The 22717-nt window shown below is 41.0% G+C and overlaps 1 protein-coding gene across 4 annotated transcripts in view; it reads right to left on the bottom strand.

Annotated features, from left to right (window-relative positions):
- The window catches only part of LOC105834809 (transcription factor SOX-13), a 107034-nt gene that overhangs the window by 26259 nt on the left and 58058 nt on the right, over positions 1–22717 (bottom strand). For all 4 annotated transcript variants that reach the window (XM_036286920.1, XM_036286962.1, XM_036286886.1 and 1 more), the window contains 2 exons: positions 12854–13579; positions 6410–6638 (listed from right to left, as the gene is read on the bottom strand). In XM_036286920.1, coding sequence (XP_036142813.1) covers positions 6410–6638; positions 12854–13579 — 955 coding nt within the window. The remainder of the gene's footprint in view (positions 1–6409; positions 6639–12853; positions 13580–22717) is intronic.

Here is a 22717-nt window from a genome sequence, read left to right as displayed (position 1 = left end):
CTTTCGTGTGCACGTTTCTATGAATCCCTCTCTCCTTCGCTTTCTCCCCTCCCCCTCCCTCCCCCCCTTCGCTGTGTATGCGTGTGTTAAATACATGCACACATTACCGGCTTCATGGTCGATACGGATTTTACGAGCGGCGATGTGTTTCAGAGGGCGGACGCTCGGATGCATTTGATACAATATATAAGCGGCGAGATGCAGGGTGGTCGACGGGGGATGGAAAAGGGAGGAAGAGCGGTAACACGGGGATCGATGGGCGGGAGGTCACAAAGTAGTATTCTATTGACAGAAAGCCCAGCGCTCTCTCGGGTACGCCGGTGATTATACTTGGTGATCATATCGCTCGCGTATTGACAAACAGTAGTAACGCAGAGAGACCGAGAGAAAGAAAGAGAGAGAGAGAGAGAAAGAGAATCATCCCCGTTCCATTTCCCCAGCCGCAGGGAGCAATTCCCTCTTATTTCCTCTGTCCATAACCGTTGTGTCTCTCCTCGCTCGCCTCTCTTTATCTCTCGCCATCCCCTTCGGTTATCCCGCCGCAAACCCTGCCGCCATCGGATCGCGGGGGTGACTGTGTGCCTGCGGTCGCGTCTCGTGCACCGGTGCACACACAGCCCGCCCACCGGCGGTCCACAATGCACTGCTAATTCCCATAAAGCACCGGCCGATACGCAAATGGACAAACGGATATGGACGTACACATGCAAGCGTGGAATACGGCAGCGCGCGTCCGCCCCGTGCCGAACACCGCACGCCCCCTTGTCGCTCCTGATGCGCGAAACGCGATGCCCTCGTGCAGTTTTGCCCCGCCTTTGTGGACCATGTTGTCGCACGTAATAACGATATTGTCGTACAACAGATACGTCTGATAGATATAAATATGTGGAATCATAATAATGACAACCTGTACAAATACCTGTACGATTTTTTGCTGGGCGCACTGCACCGTAATATATTAAGGGAATATTTTAAAACGCGAGAAAGAATGCCCGCCTATATTTTGGGAAATTTTATTAAAGGAAACCGCTGCACATATTCTTCCATGAGCTTTTATTACATTTACTTTTATGCATATAAATCTCTATAAATTTTTCTACTTAAACATTCATTAGTTTTTGTCTAAATTTAAAAACAAAAATATCTTTTAAGTCGGCTAAAGTAATTTTTCAATATACAAACCAAATTCAATCAAGTTTGTTAAAAATATTTTTTGTAATTGCATTATTTTAATAATTTGTAACGTTGTTTCATTTTAGTTTCATTTATCATGCGATAAACATACATGTGTTTTACACATGCAAAAATTGAAGTCGACAGCTTTAGTAGTTTCTCAAAAATCATATCAATCATATCAATCAACTTGAAAAATGTATTTATTTTTAAATTTACGTAAACATAATTTACATAAACACTAATAAACATTTAGTCATACCAAATTTATAAATATTTACTAAATATGTAAATATACAAGTAGAAGTGTAAAAGCGTAGAAAAATATGTGCAACAGTTTTAATTTTAAAAAATTCCTCAAAATAGGCAAACTTTTTCGTCCTTTAGACCAAAATACCTCCATAATGTTTTATCCTCCATACCTCCATAATTATTTATTGTTGCATATGTGGATTTATCGTACAATTTATCGTAATTATAATGCGCGTCCATATTGCATTTATATAATATTTAATATATAATTATATAATATTTTTATCATCATTTTATAAATTATAATAAACTGATTAATAAACTTAAAAGGATTTAATATATAAGCTTTTAATGTCTTGAAGTCATTGGTAAATTAAATTAAGAGTTAATTATTATTTACATAATTATATATTCCTTTGTATATTCTAATAATTAATGAGATACTTAACTAACGTCCAAATGTAATTGTATCGTTAATCATTTTATGCAGATTTATAACGTTTTTCTTTTTATAGAAACACACACAGACATATCACCGTTGTTTAATTCCCTCCTTAAATTGTTTTAAAGCATATTTTGTTATCAAGCAGGAGCGTGGCGAAGCCAACTTGTTACATACGTTTTTATTCCCGTATAATAATATTCAAACTGGCAGGAGAGAGATGAAATTAAAGTAATCAAATAAAATTCTACAAAACGCTTTATCAAGTATTACAAGTCTGTTTAGATGAGCAAGGGCCGTTTAGATTTCAAAAAGTGGAATTTCCAACCGCGGCTTTTTTTTTCCGAATCGTGCATGATGAAGATTTTCGCACGTGGTTAATATACGTATTTTATTGGTAATGCGCGCTAACCATAATTCTTATTAAAATATGTAAAAGTAGTACAGCGAAACGTGTTAATGTACTAATTTCACGCGCAGCTGCGTCGCGTGTTTGGCAAGTTGGTAATTTATGAGAAACGAAAATTTATTTCAGAGAAATATACGCGTCCGCCGCATACACAGAGGAGATAATTTGCTTTTTGCGTACGCCTGCGGGGGAAGGTGAAGGGAGGAAGGGGGTTAAATTTCGTTCGCAAAGAGAACCGTGCTGCCTGAGTGTACTCAAACATCTTTGACCAAGCGAAATGAGAAGCTTTTGGACCGCTAGATGTTTGTTCGCGGCTGGATTTTGTGTCTGATGGTACGTCATATTGTAATCTCCATTGCGAAAAAAATCCCTCGCTCGACAGTAAGCGAAGCGCCGATACGCGCGACATGCGAAAATGCAACTTTTTCAGCCGGCGAAACCGCGCCTTCGGCGTAGAGAAGAATGTGTCCTGAGGGGAAAGTCTACGTTGCAGCAGGTCGGCTGCGAACGAGCTACTGGGCGTGACGGTGTATCCCTGCTGCAGGTGCAGCCGTACGTATAGGTAGGATCATGAAAGCGCCTCGGGATAGAGGGGAACGCGATCCTCGCCGCCCACGCGCGATCGGCCTGCTCGTTCGCCGGGAAAGACAGGAGTCGAGCCTGGTGGTGCATGGAATAAAGAGAAAGAAAGGGAGAGAAAGGGAGAAACGGAGAGACGAGATACGGAAAGGTGGAAGAGAAAGGTCGGAGAGGTGGGAGACTAGAGACCGAGGAGACCGAGGAGACCGAGGAGAGCGTGCGGGCCCTGTCGCTGGCTACGCGGTCGCGCACACCTGTGCCAACGGCAGCATGGCACGGCGTCGCATAACAGGTGGAAAGGTAACGGAGGAGAGAGACACACCGGGAGGAGAGGACGGCAAGAGGGAATGCGACGGCGGGGGGGGAAGGGGAGGAGGGGGAGAAAGAAAGAGAGAGATAGACAGATAGACGGAGGGAGAGACCCCCACTCGACCCCCGAGTCTACCAACTCGAACATTACTATACGCCCTCCGCGATCCAAGAGGAGGAGAACATCGAGACTACCGCCTTCCTCCTACGTTTTCTCGTCTCTCGCTCTATCACTCTCGTCGCCTTTTTACTCCACCTACCTCTTTCTCGCGCACTCTCGCTCCTATCTATCTCGCACGCCCGCTCCTAATCTCACCTTCCTCTCCCTGCCGTCCGGCTTTCTCTGTGCCGCTTCTCTTCTTCCCCTATCTCCTCAACCCCCCCTCAACCCCTCCGCCCCGACGGCGGTGCCGCCGCCGTCGTTGCATTTCCGCTTTAACGTCGGCTAACTCGAGGCGCTCGGCGCGCAAACGCCGCCGACAAACGCGTTTTCACTCCGCGCCGATGAAATGGCGGACGACAGAACGTTCTTCACCCTGTGGAGGACCTCGGCCGAGACGTCCTCGCGAAGTCACGAAGCCCGATCTCTCGCCCGTTGGAGAGATTTCCCAGCGAACCCCTTACCAGGGTAATTGACATTCACTTATCGTACAACCGGTTTGTCGGACACGCCAATTATTAATCACTGAATAGAAATCTTGCAGATTGAAACATTAAAATAGGTTTTTTTTTCTATTATTTTTATGTTCTTTAATTCAAACCAAGCAGGTTGGACAACTCGTAATGCGATGACTGAAATACGCCTCTAACATAACAGGAAATACCGAGACACGGAAAATTCGCACAGATGGGCACTTCCCTTATCTTTCCTCTCTCGCGTCGTTAAAACGTTATTGCCGCTCTCGCCGACTGCGGATTTCAATTATTGGTGCAATTGCGGACGATCATAACGACTTCTGATTCCTGTCTCTCTCTCTCTCTCTCTCTCTCTCTCTCTCTCTCTCTCTCTCTCTCTCGCTCTCCTTCTATCCCGAGTTTAATTATCTAATGACTTTAGAGCCCGCGTTCTTGCACGTGAGCCGCTCGCAAACGTTGTGTGGAATTAATCTCGCGTTATTAGGTATAAATTTCTCAAGTGCGAAAGCGGGATGTCAATAGACTCTAGGTTCTCGTAAAAAAAAAATATTTTCCTCTTTTAAACAAATAAGATATACTAATAAATGTACCATTTCGCGGCAATTTTTATAAATACAAAAAAAGCAAAATTATACTTTCAAATTTAATTATTACGCTTCATTTACAGAGTAATTGTTGATATAAAAAGCAATGTTCGCCTATATATATTATTATTAACTTTTTCATTTTAAATAAACTCAATTTCGTATAAAGAATTGTTGACATTCGTACGTGCGTCATGTGCAATTGCAAATTTGTAGTTTGAAAATGCAGGTGCCTTTCAAAAATCAAATGTCCCCGCGAGGCACATTTATTATTCGAATTTTACGTGCGCATTTCTCCCTTCCCGTGCACGGACATAAATTAAATATAAATTGATATAATTGAAAAATGTGTCAGCGACTCGTCCGTCGTGTGTTTGCGGATCATGGCCGATCGTTCGTCCGCGCGCGATCTCCACATTCGGGATACACCTCGAGATGTCTGTGTTTACGCCGCCGCCGCCGCCGCCGCGGATGCTGTTACCGCCCCTCCCTCCCTCCCTCCCTCCCCCGAATTCCAAATATTAATGCTCCGGAGGCCTCTCGTCGGAGGCCTCTTACCTGCCGCGCGCATATGACGGATATTTGCGCGAATGCATTCGTAGAATTTCGCCGGCGGGCGAATTTAGCGGGACATCGGGGGAAGAAACATCGTTTCCACAGCACGTAAATGACTGGCATAATAACGGTAATACACGTCGGGCATTATCTGCACGCGCTCGCATTTTTGCGGGCAGACAGGTTCCTCCGGTGTCTCCCCCTCGCGCGCGCGCGATTCGACTTCGTGCGGCAGTGGTTGCATTTCGCCGCACAGCCACGCGATGACCCGCGGTTTTTGAGGCCGCGCAAAAAGTATCGAGTCATCGCCGCGAGACGGAAGGCGATACTAATCTCGACGCGGTTATCGAATCCGATACGCAGGCCGGGGCGATTTCAATGAGATCTCATTGTGCGCCCGGAGCCGGCGTTCGCGCCCGCGCGATGCGCCGCGATCGCGGATTGCAGTCTGGCGTGATGCAGGCGCATCAAAGGTGGTACTGTTATATACTCTCGCGGAGGTGCAACGGACTCGCCGCTATTAGTACGGTAATATCACAGAGAGAGGTCTCGACGTTATTGTCAGGAACATCGCGCGAGAGATGCTTTTAAGCGGAAGAATACCGCTCGGACATTCCGATGGCGCGGGAAGGTACGCGCGCGCAGAATTTTTATGCCGTTTGGAGAGAGGCGCGTGAATTATTCTCTGCGAATCTCTCGCACGAGAGTCGCCGCGGATCATTGCGAATGCTTTATCGCCACGGTGTCTTTTTAAAACGGAAACGCATTAAACAGGCGCCCGGCCGTATACACGACATACCAGTCATCGCGCGTCGAGGAAACACTCGAGTTTCTCATTTTTTTTTCCATCTATCTCGTTGCCCGCGATATCCGCACGGCCGCGATTCAACCGCGTAATTATGATTCCGCGGTAATCGATGCACTTTCCCTCGTCAATCAACATGCGTCGGCTGACGATTTATATATTGAGACACAGCTTGATCCGTCGTTCCCTATTTCGTCATGGCAGCACGCATTCTATTTTTCCCTTCTCTGCCCCCCCCCCCTCCCTCCCTCTCCTGTTAATCGTAAACGATATCCCGCATGATGTGATGTAATTGAACAGGTCGCTCGAATAATTGTGTAACTGTTACAATACTCTATAGTTCCATTATCCGCCGTTATTATCTATAATGTATATTGCGACAACGAATTCTATTCGAGTCTCCTGTTTTCTACTTCGAACGCATTCCAATGCACTCGATGTATTCGATGTCTCGGGTTTCGAAACGAGAACTTTCATATATTAATATTCCGTTATCTACGTGCGTGCCTCCGCACCTTAATTCATGATTAATTCGCAAACTTCGGACTTTGAATTATTCAAATCCGAGATACTCGGCTTGTGCCTCTTATAGTAACGCAATATTTATAAATATAATTCAGCTACTTTCCTTTACGTCGATGCATTTGTTACAAAAGACTGCTTACCTTCGACTGATCCTGCTGTTGTACCAAACGCTCCCTGAGCAGCTGCAGCTGCAGGATCATCTCCGACAGTCGGCGCTCCTTCTCAACGAAACTCTCGGCGCAGAGGATCCTATGAAGGGCCGCCACGCCGTCCTGCTCTACTTGCGCCTCCGTGTTTGATATCTTTCCAGCATCCGGAGGTGAAAGTGCCACGTTATTTGCCACGGTGGTGGTTGTGTTTCCACTGCAACTGCAACACACGTTGATACAATCCCGATCAATTTCGTCCAGTAAGGAGAATGAAATGAGCGCGGGGAAACATTTATATTTTAAAGAGAAGAAATATTTATTAGAGATCCCAAGTTGTTAAATTTTTTTTTAAATTAAAAAACTAGGTCATAGTAAAGAAATACTTGGTATTTATATTAAAACCAATCCTTATTAAATTCTTATATTAAATTTTTAATGTAATTGAATGTTAAAATTTAACACAATTTGAATATTTAAATAGTTTACTTTAAATTAATATTCAATATTCAACATTATTAATATTTAACATTTTTTAGGTTAGAATAACACTATTTATGAATAAATGAAATGAAAAATAATATAATTTTGAAATGTAAATTTAAAACGAATAAAATGTATGTGTGTTAATATATCATAAATGTTAATTTTACTAAAAAAATATGCTTTTACAAATTGTGTCAAAGTGTCACATTTTGTTTTTATATATATGTAATACTTTTAACATATTTATCTTACATATTCATCTTGTATTAAATTTAAAAAATTTTGAGTGGATCGTTTGGGACATGCAATATATAATAAACTTTCCCATCTTTATTTCGAGATATAAGAATTTAAAGCTAGCCAAGTACAAACTACATTTAAACAGTTACATGTCCATAAATCGCACGTGTGGTAATATTAATGACCATTAAAATGTCTAACATAATCTCTGATTGACTAACTTTAGCACCTCTAAATTTTTAGAAATTTTTAAAGTTATTACGTGATATGATTATTAAGAGTGTACATATTTATCTATAAATTAATTAAGCACTTAATAATTAGCATCAAGAAAGAAATTCTACTTAAAACTACGAAATGTATAACAAATAAAAATAGAAACAAAAAACAAAGGCCAAAAGCTTCTTGGTCGCAAAAAATTAATTCTTAATATACAATAAAAATGGATTCTTTTCTCTATGTCAATCATCAATAATAATGAATTATTCGTTACTCTTTCCTAACATTTTTCTAACTAATTATAAATAATAAATTCTTCATAATTGTTTATCATTAATAATCGCGGCAACTTTTTCAATGTCACAGAGAGAAAAGAATAGATCGGTCACACGCAGAAATATCCGTCGATGTAAAGATGCTCTTGGATCCGCCGAGTGAGAAAGAGAGCGAGATATGTAGCCTCCAGCGCATTAGGTTAGAACCAGATGGTAGGTGGTCGCGTACGCGATGCTGGAAGCCAGGTGAATAATAAATGAGTCGCGGCCGCGCAATCACGACAGGGCGAGTGTTTGCGTCCGTGATGGGGTGCCATCAGTTCTCCCCCGTTCCTCTGCCCGGATCTCCGGCCCTCGAGCACCCGCCCAGAACCGACCTCGAGAGGAGAGATTCTGTCCCCCTTTATGTTGAAGAAAATGGTCCGCGAATAAGTGATACAGGTCGCATTGTGCGGCGCTTAGGAGACCACCGGTCGGACAAAGCCTACGCGAAGTGAAAAGGACCGAGGGTGACGACGAGGCTGACAACGAGGAAGCCCGCGCTGCGAAAAATATAGGCCAGCGTCGTCCGCCGCGTTTCTTCTGACATTACAGGGTCAACGATTAAAGTTACATTACGATGTACGCAAATGACATGCCGCACCGACGTTTAAGCCGTCCCGAATACGCCAAGTCACGGACGTGGATACTTTTTCCGCGTTTATACAAAATGCAGCCCCAGCATTTACATGATATTTTCAAATTTCAGAATATATGATATTTTTAGATTTTCAATGTTACCTTGATTAGCTTAATTATGCCGAATTAGTACTTATGCTCTGACTAATAGCTGGAACAGCTACGAATAAGTCCCAACATCACGTCAATTTATACCTATAACTTCCTCGTTAAGATATTTTACTAGTAAACCTTCGATAAAAGATTAGTTTTCGTGCATTAAAAAAAAATGTAAAAGTTGTAAAATTTTTTTTATTCAGCTTTTGATTCGCCGACAATCACCCGTTTAACACTTCACCGTTGAAATTAAACAGACTGCGATATTTGAATATTTTCCGAGTGTTTAAATGTACCTTGTTCGGTCAACAGCCAGCGAAAGTGCACATCCGGTTTCGCGAAAGGCCTTTTAATTGCACGTAAACTTTCTTTAACACGACAATGATGGCGCGAGCTCGACGACAGATTTCGTTCGTGCTTGACGGTTTTAAAAATAAAAACTGCCTTCTGTTATTATTATCGCACGCTAAGATATTCAAAGGGCTCAAATTCACGCGCGAGCCAAGATAAATGGTTGCCTCGTCTCTTTTGTGTTACTCTCTGCATGGCACAACTCACTCTTGTCTACGTAGGCTAACGGACGTAAGAATATATGATAAATCGATGGCACATGGATCATAGATAAAATCAATAAGAATAAAGAGATCCTTTGCATTTCGTTTTTGCCGCCGAAGCTCACACGCGAGATCCTCGTGGCGAATCCTTAATTCCTTCGATTTATAGCAGCGCTTTATCAAAATTACAGCTAAGGTTAAACTGCACCTAACGTTAAGCTATAGCTATCAATAATTAGATGTCTAAGTTATTAAGCGTTACGATTGATATCATCAATTTGTTACCGAGCCATTATCTTGTAATATATATAAACCGCCAAGCTATATATATGTATCTATCAATCTTTTATCTCTGCTTCTGCCATTAAATCAAAGCTTTTGGACTCCGCGATTTATATCGGAATCAAATCAGTAAATTTATAATAACTTATAATATCTGCTTAAATACCGCGGTATCTCTAAATTGTTATTTGTTAAATAGATGATATATGTCAATTATTTTAAGAGCGTTACACTATTTAGCTGACTGTCGACAACAATTTTTGCCGACGTCGTTAATTTCTCCGGTATCAGAAATATCAGGAGTTTTTATGTATCGAAGTTATCGCCGCTCCATAATGCGACTCTCTTCGCGAGTTTTTATCCAATATCCACTATATTTAGACTAGCCGAGAGCTAATGTATATGCCCGATATTTTCGTCCATCCTATAACTCTACTCGCTAGTCACTCGCATCTCCAAATGCTTGTGCGCGCTCATAATACGATTCGCGCGCGATTATACGTCAGTGGTGCATATATATGATGCACGTATCCGAGACGCTTTATGTAACAATGTTGTTACAGTTGTTTGTACGTCTTGCCGAATGGCTACGTGCGAACGTAACACAAATTCAAAGTATTTCCGAGCCGTGCCGATTTTTTCATCCTCGCGACGCATTGAAAATTATCTTCGCGACAAATAAACGGCGAATTAAATTTTTACGATTTATATTTAGCTTGCCGATAAGAATAAATTGATAGAACTGTTCTGAAAATAAATTGAGTACTCTCGGTATTTTTAATGTTACGTAGATGTGTGTGTGTGTGTACTGTCATAGCGTGTGATAACAACTTCGTGAGTAGTGGCTGTATATTTTTAAATCGAATCCATGCTATTTCGACGTACGCGAAGTCAAATTGAACGTGCTCCAAAAAGAAGGTAAACGTCAACGTAAGTGCACGTTGTACTGTTGGCTGAATTTTTGAAGAATCTTGGCGAGCCGTCTGCTCGATGTGGGCAGTAGACTGGCACAGTTCTGTGCTGCCGCTTCTCCACGCTGCCAAGTTCACTCATTTTCTTTCAATGACTTCACGTCAACGTAAGACATTGCGTTACATATCTAGCTCGAAGGAAAACACTTTTTGCAACGATTTCTGTTATTCTATTGTTGCCCGTTCTCCGTATAATTTTGCCAGGTGTTACCTCGCGCGGATCTGCTGCCGTAACGATATATTTTTTGTGTCAATAATAACAAGTCCTATGATTGCAGAAAGATAATACAGAAACTAGGAAGTTCGTAACAATTTGATCACGCCTATAAACGTTTTATTAAGTCAGTCATTTTTCAATATTCACTCAATCAACATGATACGCATCACAATAATGTAATACGGACTAATATAGAAACGCAAAAGTATAATTTTATGGTAGCATCATTGTGGCGCTATCGTACCATCTCGAATGACGCAAGTCATAATTATTCACATGTAGATTATATTTTATATTCACGACTTTGTATGAGCAATTTATACGGAATAATAGAGAAAATTATGCAAACAAATTATTGTATGTATAAAGTTTATCGCTAGACGTGATTATTCGGAAACAATTATTATCGGCATAATTATTTGAAAAGCATAACGTCAATCTATACTAATATTCTATAAATTTAAATCCGTAAATTTACTTTGTTTTGATCAAAATACAAGATCGGCCTGTTGACTATAAACGATTTACAAAAGCAGTACATACAATAATTTTCGTTAAATTAAAAGTATTTCAAAGTATATTAAATCAAAACCGAAAAATTGTTTTCTTTTTCAATTTTTCTTTTGATAATAATTATTTTAAACTATAGTTTACTGTGGTGTGTGTGTTACATCATCTTGCTTTTAGTTCTTGAATTACTGGTCATTGTCAACTGACTGTATGGCAATAGATATTCGTTTCATGAGAGGTTGGTCGGTTGGCCTTATGGTTTCGGGACAATAGTCTCTTTTAAGCTCCGCCCGATCGTTAGTTGCATGTTACTATATCCGAGATACCAGACCTTGAGAGTGTTGAGGCAAGAAACGACACAGTGCTCTTTTCTTTCAGAAAACAAAATTATAGCTGACGCCTTAATTTCCGGCGATAACATCGGATGATGAAGAATGTGAAATATCACATTGTAAGTTGTGTTTGAAGGATACCGATAATATTACGATAGCTAAATTTCCAAGTTTTCCTTTTCAAGAATTCTACTTGAGTGGCTAGCTTCCATGAAGAGAATTTACTTAAAGTTCTCTCAAATATGAAAATATACATATTTCAGCTAAATTTATATGATTAAAAATATATTAAAGTTTAAAGTTAAAACTTGCTATATTCTAAAATGTTTGCCATTAAATCGATGTAAACTATACCAGGAGAAAATTTTATTTTCACTTTGTGAAATAACTATAGCATATTAACTTGTCTGGCTAATAAACAACAATTTGTAACTGTGTCCATGATTAATATCTCATTAAAATTAAGATTAAATTCAAACAAGTTGTATTTGTATAGGCTTTTGATTACATAGTCGGCAGTTAAGTTGCGAAAGAAAAAATTATAGACACTTATAACAAAGTTGCAAAAAGCTATATCCGCCTCCGATTTGCCATTATATTATATTAATCAGTTATGTAAAGTGGGAGAGATACGATAACCTCGGCGACACGGTGGCGCATTATGAGGCAGATATTGCAACAGAGTAGTGCACTGTTACAATGTCGCTCGAACACGGTATCGAATAATTAATACACAAGTTGCGTAAGAGCCGTTTTATCGAGCTTTATATATTGCATGAATTACACGAATCATAATGGATTCTAAACGATCAGGAAAATTGGAGGAGGTTTTCAAATAGCACTCTAATCTCATTTCTTGTTATTTAAAAGATACTTCCTGACCGTGTTAATGACAATCAGATATAAGACTGATATAAAATGGAAGATAAAAATGACAATTGACAAATCTAGCACATGTAAAAAATACCGACAAATTTAAAAATAAAAGTGGTCTTTTTTAATCTTTATTGTGTTTCATATATACTTTAATTTTAAATAATAAATATATCTTTTTTGATAAGCATATACAGCAGATTTGCTAGACACTTCACTCTCTAAATATGCATTAGTGAAATCTTATTGATTTGCACTATACTTATAAGTGTGATCATCAGTGACTATTCACTGTCAGTCCGAATTCCAATTAAGAGGGGGATATTCACACTAATATGATTAGACAATGTATACGTGTATGACTAATTGGCATATAATTATATCATTGAAATCTGTGGACTACTCACTATCTTTCAGTGAATAATACAGATTTCAACTTAGAAAGCATAGAATAGAAAAGCATTAACGAACGAATTGACTAATATTCGAACGAGCTCGAATTTATTTTTACAAATACTATATGACATGGGAAATGCTATGTATACTATATCGAATCTATTTTCTTCCTCTGTTTATTATTTGATAGTCAAACGTTAATCGAAAATATTTTTACAGACTGTCTCAAAAAATTAAAATAAAAAGAAACAAATCTTATTTCGCTCGCCCTAGTCCTCTATTTCGATATTTGATATCACCTGGACTAACCTATGTGCATTGTGACCGGTTGGCGTGGAAGAGAGCGGCGGTGATGTCCGCCTGGTATTGGTAGTATCGTCCTGGATGGACAGGGATTCGCTGTTCATCTTGCACGTTAGTCTTTTGAGAACGTCGTCCATGGACCTTTTACTGCCAGCAGCGGTGGTACCACTGCCGTTATTGTTGTTATTCTGCGTGACGGTGTTGTTGTTGTTATTGTGATGGGGATGATGGGGGTAATAGGGGTCGACGGAGAGGAGGGTGGGTGGCGAGCCGCACTCCGAGGAGCTCGCCGGTTCCAGGGCACCCGACGACGACGACGTGTTCGTATGATGATGATGATGGTGGTGGTGGTGATGGTGGTGATGGGGATGGTGGTACGGTGCGAGGGTCTCCTGGCTCGACAGGAACAGCAACCTCTGTCGCTTGGCCGTCCGCAAGGAATTCAACGAGGGCGACGGCGAGTCCCGTAGATCCGGCTCGCTGGTAGTCGCCGGCGACGAACAGCCGGACGACTCACACTCGCCGCCTCTCTGATGGGAGTAGCACTCCTCGATGTCGACGGGGGTGGTGGCACCCTCCTCACCGACAACGACGGCCGCCTCGCCACCGGAACCGGCCACCGGCGAGGTAGTGTCCTCCTCTTCCTCGTTGGCGCCTGCCACTGTACCCGCACCGCCCCCGCCCTCCGATAGCTTCGTTGGTGGCGACTTCCTCTTTGAGGACATCCTCAGTCTGCAACACAAGCGTAACGGAAGACTGCTGAGTGTTTTTTTGTCTTTTTGCTTTCTCTTTTTTTTTTCTTGCGTCGACGTACTCGATTGGGATGTATATATATATATATATCGTGGAGGGAGGGCGGGGGAGGATTGTCAGCGTTGGAAATCTTCATATGCATACATTCTCTATGTGCTTGATGATACGGCTCGCGTTTTCTTACGCGCCGTGAAAAGATCATCTAAAATGTCGCAGAACTCATTTACGCTGCGTTGATTACTGCGATTTATCCAGTTTGTTGGCAGTACGAAAGAGAGTGGTAGAGAGTTCAATTTCAGCATCCTCAGGTGGAGGACCGCATGAGCGAGCGACGAAACGACGTCGCTCCTTACGTCACCCGGTCGCCCCCGGCAGGCGCGACGTCTAAACTATCTGCCATCTGGCGCGGAGTTAATTTAGACACGGACTAGCCCAAGTTCGTCCATTCATTTCCGTCTACAAATTACCAAATCTAAATCCAAATCGCGCGATCGACCGGCCGTCTGCTGGCTCGGCCGCGGCGGCGCGTCGCGGCGGCGTCGTTGCCGATATCGGCGCGCGGACAAGTGGAGGAACCTAAGTTACGTAACTGGACGCGAGGCGCAATTATCGAGCGGGAATTATTGTTGCGTGTCACAATGTGATCTCTTCATTAATCGAACGAGATTCCAATTAATCGACCGATCGACAGAACGCGCAGCGAAGACGAGAGAGAGAGAGAGAGAGAGAGAGAGAACGTAGAAAGTGAGAGAGAAAAAGAAGAAGAGGAAACTAAACATTGGCCACCGATTATCTTCTGTTGGCGAATGTGAGCGAGGTTGCGAGGTCAGGTACAAGCGCGGCTCGCGGTTCCATTGATCGGCATACGATGAAAAGCGGGACGAAGCCTTAACCGTATTTCCGGCTTCGACACGCAGGCTTCGACGTTTCTCGTTTCCGAAAGTAATCCGCTTGATGGAACAAATTAACAGGCTTTAAATCCATTCAAAGTTTTTGAAACAATTGTTTTCTTCGCCTTTCAAATCGCGTTTTAATTTTCGAATCAATACGATGCACGTTGCGCCGAGCAAGTAAAAGAATGTGCGTTAATTTATTTAAAAAAATCGATTTAGCCATTAGTATGTCAATGATTTCTCTCATTAACGCGTCTGACCTACATTTTTGAGCTGCACGATTGATGTATAGAGGTGAGACTCATTACACATATACGTGTCAGAGATAATGACTTTTAGACGTAAACGACTTTTCAACTGGAGGATGCACCTTTTACTGTGTCGCTTTGCGTACAAAATCGTCCTCTATAATGTGTATAATTACAAGGGGAGATTTATTACTGCGCGTTACGCGGACATTTGTTAGTCACATAATGGAGAACGATTTACGGTGCTGAGAGAATGCCGGGGCGCATCTTCTTGGAACATAAGAGCGATGTATCATAAAGTTATGAAATATATAATGACATCGGCTGTCATCAGCCATTTCGCTTTAGACATCGCTGACTGTATCGCGGAGATAAAGATAATATTTGTATAATGCATCACTCGAGATGTATGCAATCCTCCCTCAAGATATACTCATCATTTAATTCTTCTCGAGGCAGGTTTGGTTAAATATAAATTGCGTATCTGCAATTACGTTAAATTTACTGATTGATTTACTGTTAGAAAGTTTGATATTTTGGAAAAAAAAAGTTTAACTAATGTATATTAAGAAAGAATCATGGAAAAATTTTTAATAGAATTGTTTCGAGCAGCTGGTACACAAGACAAATTGGTTTTCATTTCCGCGAAACAATTTACGATAAAGATAATATTTGTGAAGATAAGGATAATGTTTGTATGCAAAATGCGTTGCGTAAGGGCATCTGCGTGATCGATCAATCGAATCTTTGCGAAGGAGCAAATGTAACATCGGTATTACAATATTTCATGAACACTAATTCTTAATTTGCAACGCGGTCTTTGTAATTATAACTGCTTCAAAATAGGCATTCTTTATTCTAATAATTCACAAACGTAATTCAACAATACGTGTTCTACTTATCCTTTATCTGTGCGTTTCCTGAGAAGAAACAAAAAACGAATTCCTCGTAAAACACTGCAGAAAAGATATTCAGCCTTTCCCGGTTTTATCGCATCACCACTTCGTTATAATATATCGTCATTCGTATCAATCGAGAAGAAACATATGTAAAAATAATTTCAATAATATAACAATAAAAAGGTGTATGTATAAATATAAATCTTTATCATTATCGTAAACCAACAAAAATACAAAATTTAAAAAAAAAACACTTTTACAATTAAAAAAAAAGAAAAACATGAATTGTCACGCCCTTAATTGTCACGCACCGAAACATCGTGGCAAGAAGCGCGTTATCGAGAAGGTCAGGATTATAACTTCGCTCGCGCTCGATACGCATTATAATCGCAGCCTATTATGCGAATTGCACGCAAAAGGAAAAAGCCTCGAGCGGACAGTAGGAGGGGAAACGCCGACAATGTGGGGATGGACGGGACACTGCGTGCCGCGTAAGCGTATTACAATTTGTTACAATGATGAACATTGTACGCGCGCGTTCGCCTCCAGCGCGCATTTTTCGCGGGCGAGGGCCTGCGAGGGCTCGGTCGGTCGCGCGCGCGATACGCTCCGCGCGGGAGCTATGCATGCGCTCGATGCGCGTGCACACGTGCACTCGTGCGAATCGCGAGTCGCGCCGGACTACCACGTGCTCCGTTTACTACGAGCGCATGTGTCGTGAACGTGACGCTTCGAACGACACGCCGGCCGCGCTACGAGCGCATACGTATGCTGCGAGAGAGAGAGAGAGAGAGAGAGAGAGAGAGAGAGAGAGAGAGAGAGAGAGAGAGAGAGAGAGAGAGAGAGAGAGAGAGATTACGACGAGCGTAAGATCGGAGCGCATGTTGATGAATCGACGATAAATGCGCGGTTCATCAGATTCTTGGTACACGCGCCCTACAATAGTCGGGGGAAGCTCCGGTCATTTTACGATTATTCGGAAACTGTGCTCGTTGTATGACTCCGCGTCATGCGATAAAGCAGGGGAAAGCCAAATATCTTTTCTACAGCCGAATTTTACGAAGAATTGAATATTTTTATTCTTTCTTAGAAATGCGCAAATAAAGGACGAGTAGAACACGTATTAAGTTGCATTTGTGAGTCATGAGAATAAAATGTGCTTAAAGTCGAGTCTTTAAACTCCTGACTTTCCTTATTCAATATTCCTTCTTTATCCAAATGTAGAGAAAAAAGGGTAAAAAAAAAGCATCTTTAATTATGTCTTCTGTGATAAGAACTTCAATAGAAACAGGAGAAAAACGGACTGTTCGAATTATATCACCAAGCAATTTTCACGAAATTAAGCTTAAATTTAGCGCTAAGAGTAAGCAGTCAGACGTGTATATTTAGCGAGGATATGTTGACGGCATAACTACGTACGCTAGATAATAATCTCGTAAGTCACGATCGTCAGTCGTGGCAGCAATCAGTCAGTGTGCAAAACGTCCAGCGATCGGACGCGAGGAAATCTCCGCCGAGAGACCGTTGCTCCATCCCCCCGGCGTCTCGCGCTCCCTTGGACGTACACGCCGAGCTTGTCCCGCGTCGCTTTTCTATTTCTATTGTCTACGTGTCTCCGGCATTGTACGCGTATATACGTGTAACTACGTGCACGCGCGCGACTATCCGGCGTGCCTGTCCCGCGGCTCTTCGTTGTTACGCCGCTCCTCTCGGTACGCGAAGTATTTCTGTCCCTAGACTTCCCGACCGGCATAATTACTTCACGAAGACGCACAGATTCGCAACTATAGCCCCGACTACAGCCGGGGGAGACCGAACAAAAAGCGCGCGCGCCTGCGGCACGTCCGCGGAAGAAATATTTTTAACCGCCAGATGCCATCGTGTCCGGCCGACTGAAATCACAGACGAGGATAGCGAGAGATCATCAACGTCGGTGACAGTGCAGGAATGCGCGCGGGTGGTAGGTCCCTCCCCTCCCCCGCGCGTACTATCGTGTCGGATTGAATAAGCAAAAAGGAGGGGAAAAATGATTTCGCACTTTCGCAAAATACAGTCGAAGAGAAAGGTAGTACACATTCGAATTCGGAGCGAGATCGCACCTCGAGATTTGTAAAATAAATGACTAAAAAACAAATTTGAATGTAGCACGGTGTTTGCACTTGCATATACACGCAATTGCATTTCAAGATCTTCCGTATTGTGCTCGATGATAAGAGGTCGACAATCTCGGCTGTCGACATCGATAGAACAAGTTAGCTTGCGTGATTGCGGATAATGAGATAAATCTTTCCCTTGCCGAACGTTCTAAGTACTCTCTCTCTCTCTCTCTCTCGCGCGCGCACCCACGCAATATCCATTCATTCATTTACCGATTCATTAAGTTCGTAAGATGAGTAATTACGCAAGCGCATTTCTCGTTTCTTTCTCCTGTCTGTGCGCGCGCGCGCTGCGATTTCGGGCCGCGCGTGTCACGATTACTAGTAATTAATGATAATTTTGTCAACGAGTTTTTTTAATTCAAGCTCACACACACACACACACACACACACAAAATTTTAATATACGCGCGTTACATTATCGTAAAAAATTACTGATTGCAGTAATGAATCAAAAATTTCACAAATTATTCAATATATATATATACATATGTGTGTATGTGTGTGCGTGCGCGTGTATGTGTGTGTGTGTGTGTGTAAATATATTTATTCATTTATTACTTTTGTAAATCACATGATTATTTCATAATTTTAAAACGGCATTCAAAATTCTCGTGAGGCCAGCTACATTATGACTTAATGGCATTGGGGTCAATTTATTGTGACTGTCATTGTGGAAGTCGTAAAATTAGTTTTTTTTAAATTATATTAGGACTAACCAAGGAGCGATATAATTATTTGTGCCTGTACGTTTCGATTGCCATGCTTCGCTTATCGAAAAAGGTCGAACATCTCTCACAGTTATTACATTTACTTACGTCTCAGATAAAATATCATTAAAACCAATGTTATGGCTGTATTTAAAATTATGTCTTCGTATCTCGTATAAAATTTCGCACAAGGAAAGAGAGAATTAATTTTGTAATATATATCATTACTTTATACACATTCTTTCCTTTAAAAATCATGGTCGATATAAAATAAATACTATATTGATAAACATAGATAATTCTATTTCCAAAAGACAAATCAAATTTTAAGATATCTTATGTGCAAAAAGTGAAAGATTGTTAAAAGATAGATTGAAGAAGACAGTGTTGTCTATGAGAGTAAAACAATACGCTGATAATAATAGTACATTTGCTCTAAATTATTACATTATTATTATTATCAAATCTTGGATAGTAAAGATTTCGATGTATAATGTACAATGTACAATTGTATTGGACGTTCTATTAGAATATATGAAATGCCGTTTCCGGAATTTGTTGTTTTTCTTTTACATTTTAATAGAAACTTATTTTTAATAGTACGCGTATATGTAGATATTTTTATATTAGTTCGCGGTGTGTATGCAGAATTTAATTAATTTAATTTATAGCGCATGCGTGTCTTAAACGAGATAAAAATGTTTTACGACCATTTTGTGGCTTTTTCTCCGCCGGTCGTGATCGATTGAAATGTATCCACGAACAACGATCAAAGACGCACGCATATTCATGCATAGCGACACGTGTCCGTGGGTGCGAGCGTGTGAGCCGACGCTTGACTTTCTATTAGTGGCACAATAGGAACCTAGTTTTTTTTAGGGGATGCGGCATCTGTTCGGGCTCAAGTAGCAAAGTTAGGGTGGCGTTCCAGTGTTGGGGTGGGAAAGTTAGTCCGATACCGCGAGCTACAACTTCCGTCAGCACGCACGCAAATAGGACGGACGAGGAATCCGTTTCGAGTGGTCCAGTGTGGGAAACAGTCGGCGAGATTACTAGAGAATAGACCATCAGATGTACCAGATTTGATTAAAGACAATTTAATTAAGAGTTATACAATCGCGTGGTAATACAGGATTCAACCAAATATGTTTGTGTTTTTTATATTAAAATCTAAATAAAAAATGGCATAAAAGTTAAATCAGATTTTAATTTGAAAGATTTAAAACAAAAAGATTTGAGATATCCAAAGAGATAATAAAGCATTTATTAATATTCCATATAAAAAATGTTAATCGATAATAAGTAAGCAAAGTATTAATCAAATATCATGTTACTTAACGTATTTACTTTTTATTAAACAGAGACGAAAAAGAGCAGGCCGTAATTATACTACTACGTAGTATATAAAAATTCATTATATCTTTGTGGAGAGGCGACCAGCATTGGCAGCATTATAATTAAGTCGCCCAGGGCTGATTATACGATACGACGAAGAAAGGAGATACGCGCCTGTTATTGACTAATTTTATACCACTACTCTACGAGTCTTGAAACATATAATAGCGATAAGGAACCATTAATATATAGTCTTCTTTTTCTCTTTATCTGTTCCTCATACATTTTCGGAAGCTATCGTAAGTGAGATACGAAGGAGAATACAATCCCGCGGCATGCACACTTTCGTCATAAGAAATGGATTACTACGTAATTCATGCCACAAGCACACGGACATAGCAACACTATAATGTTCCACCGATTTAAGCACCGGTGTTATGATTTTTGTAATAATACATGGTAATGTGGTCATTGAAAAGAGAAATAAAAAGATAATGAAAAATTAAATAAGAATAATATAAAATAGAAAAGATAAAAGACAGGAAGACAAATTTGCCGATCGATTTCTCATATCAATACCGATATATCTCTTAAGATATTGGTATTCCTAACATCATTATGATTAATATCCATGTCAAAAGAGAGAAGTGGCGGCAGTTTTTAGTACACAGATATCGATAGCTATCCTTATCTCCAATGTGAGATTGGCCCGGAAAAGTCGCGCATGAGAAGATCCCTGGACCCCGCGGTGAGAGAAAGCGCCCCGTCGTTAGTATTCTTTATAGGACCACCGTGGGATACGCTCTACATAATGGAGATCCCAGCATCGTCTCTTCTTTTGATGCTACCTCTTGGCCGATCTCTTGTTTATGTATGAGCGGGCGCGGTCCGCACCCACCCGCGCGCGACGTAACGCGCGGATACTGTACAAGCCCACCATCACCCGGGGGTTGGTGGTTGTCCCAGGGGCAACCGGCTGTTTCTCGTGTGCGCAATCCTCTCGTTCTTTGCGTCGCAAAGCGACGCAAGACAGAGCGCGAACCGCGACTAGGCCGGAACACATTCACAGGAGCCGACAACGTGACGCCCGCCCCGCCCCGCCTCGTCTCTCGTCTCGTCACGCCTCGCGTCGTGGCGACCGCGTTGTAAAAGCAATCTTCCGTCAGTCTCTTCTTCTCCTTCTTCTTCTTCTTCTTCTTTCTACCTAGAATACGTTATCAACGGAAACCGGTGGGGGTCGAAGAGGGTTGCCGTCCCTCGACCCCGCGGTTGCTCTAGCCCTTCTTACTATTTCCGGAGCCTCTCTTTTCCGCCGTCTCTCAGAACCGTCTCTCGCCGCGAAATTTCTTTTTTTTTTTCTTCCTTTTTTTTGCGCCACTCGTCTCACGCGATGCGCGCTTTTATCTACGAGACTCGCGGCTTCCGCTCTAAAGTATGGTAATATAAAACTTTACACCTGGTAAAGCTAAGAAAGTACGACTCTTTGAGAGAAAATATTATAATAAAATGTATCAAGAATGCATGTGTATCTGTGTACATGACAAAGTTCAAGATTCTTATTTTTTTTAAGATAATTTTATAATGATAAATTGGAAGAGCAAAATATAACTTTTTCTTTATTTTTAATAGTATGATTTCAGATTTGAAAACACATTCGGAAGAATAATACTAAAAAAACTCATTATTTTAAAGAATTTTTCTTAAAAATAATTTTTAAATTTATTTCATTCAGAAATTCACAAAGCAGTTTTGCATATTAAAGGTTACAAATTAATTCGAGGAAGCCGAGGAAGATACTCAAATGAATCAATAACGTCAAACTGTTAAATCATTACGCACATATATAATTTAATACGTCAAAACAACAGACTTAAATCTCTTATCGTATAATGATTTAATTAACATGAATATTAAGAAAACAGCAAGCGTGTGTAACACTTGAACCGTTATTCTTTTAAATCTTTCTTATTTTACTTATCACATTCTGCAAAGTGCAACATTTTTTTAAAGAAACAATTTAAATTGCTTCTTTCTAAAAATTAAAGATGGAAATGTACTGTAATATATACAGACAATAAAGTTGAACTTTCAACAATCAGCAATTTATCCTTTCTACTTTTCTCGAATCCTACAGCAGCGCGTCAAAATGCCGGCCCGTATCGCGCCAAAGCAAATCAATGAACGAAAGCGAAGTCGGATTATTAATTCGCGGGCGCGCCGCATCGAGCCGTCGTAATTAATATCGTCGTAACTTGATTACGAGAGTGGCGGTGGCGTACCACTGAACTTGGTCCCGGAGAGAAGCAAGATCAAAAGAAACGGAACATTTAATTCGCGAGATTCCCCGCCGTACGATCGAATCTCACACATCAGGGAGGCCGTGAACACCAGAGTGATCAGCTGCTCTTTGCGGAGGTGCCGATGAAAAAATACTCGGCGCCTGATGATAAAAGTGGCGTGAAATCCTAGACAGAGCAGATACTCGCAAATAAGTCCGACCTTTCACCAATGTGACAGTCACTTTTCCCTCATTTCCGCGGGCAATATCTTCTCACTATCTCCTCATTATGTATATCGTACGGTTAACTACTGCGCAAACAAATGACTCTCACACTTGCGCAATAACGAGATAAGAAGATTTCCGGAGCATCGCTTTCGGCACAAATCCATGTTCTCGGTACATATATCGGTGATATTCAGAGTAATTCTAAGTATGAAAAATGATACAGTTACGTCATTCAATCTTATGATAACAGATATTGAACGCATAATTTTGATTTACGACTAAAATAATGTTGATGTCCATCTCGTGTCTGATATTAAAAAAAAAGAAATTATTTATGACCGGCAATGTGTGTTACAATCGGCACGACTAA

This window comes from Monomorium pharaonis, chromosome 1, assembly GCF_013373865.1.
Source record: "Monomorium pharaonis isolate MP-MQ-018 chromosome 1, ASM1337386v2, whole genome shotgun sequence".
In the NCBI taxonomy this organism is placed as follows: domain Eukaryota; kingdom Metazoa; phylum Arthropoda; class Insecta; order Hymenoptera; family Formicidae; genus Monomorium; species Monomorium pharaonis.
Note: the sequence above shows the minus strand (reverse complement) of the source record. Positions and strands in the feature narration are given on the sequence as shown.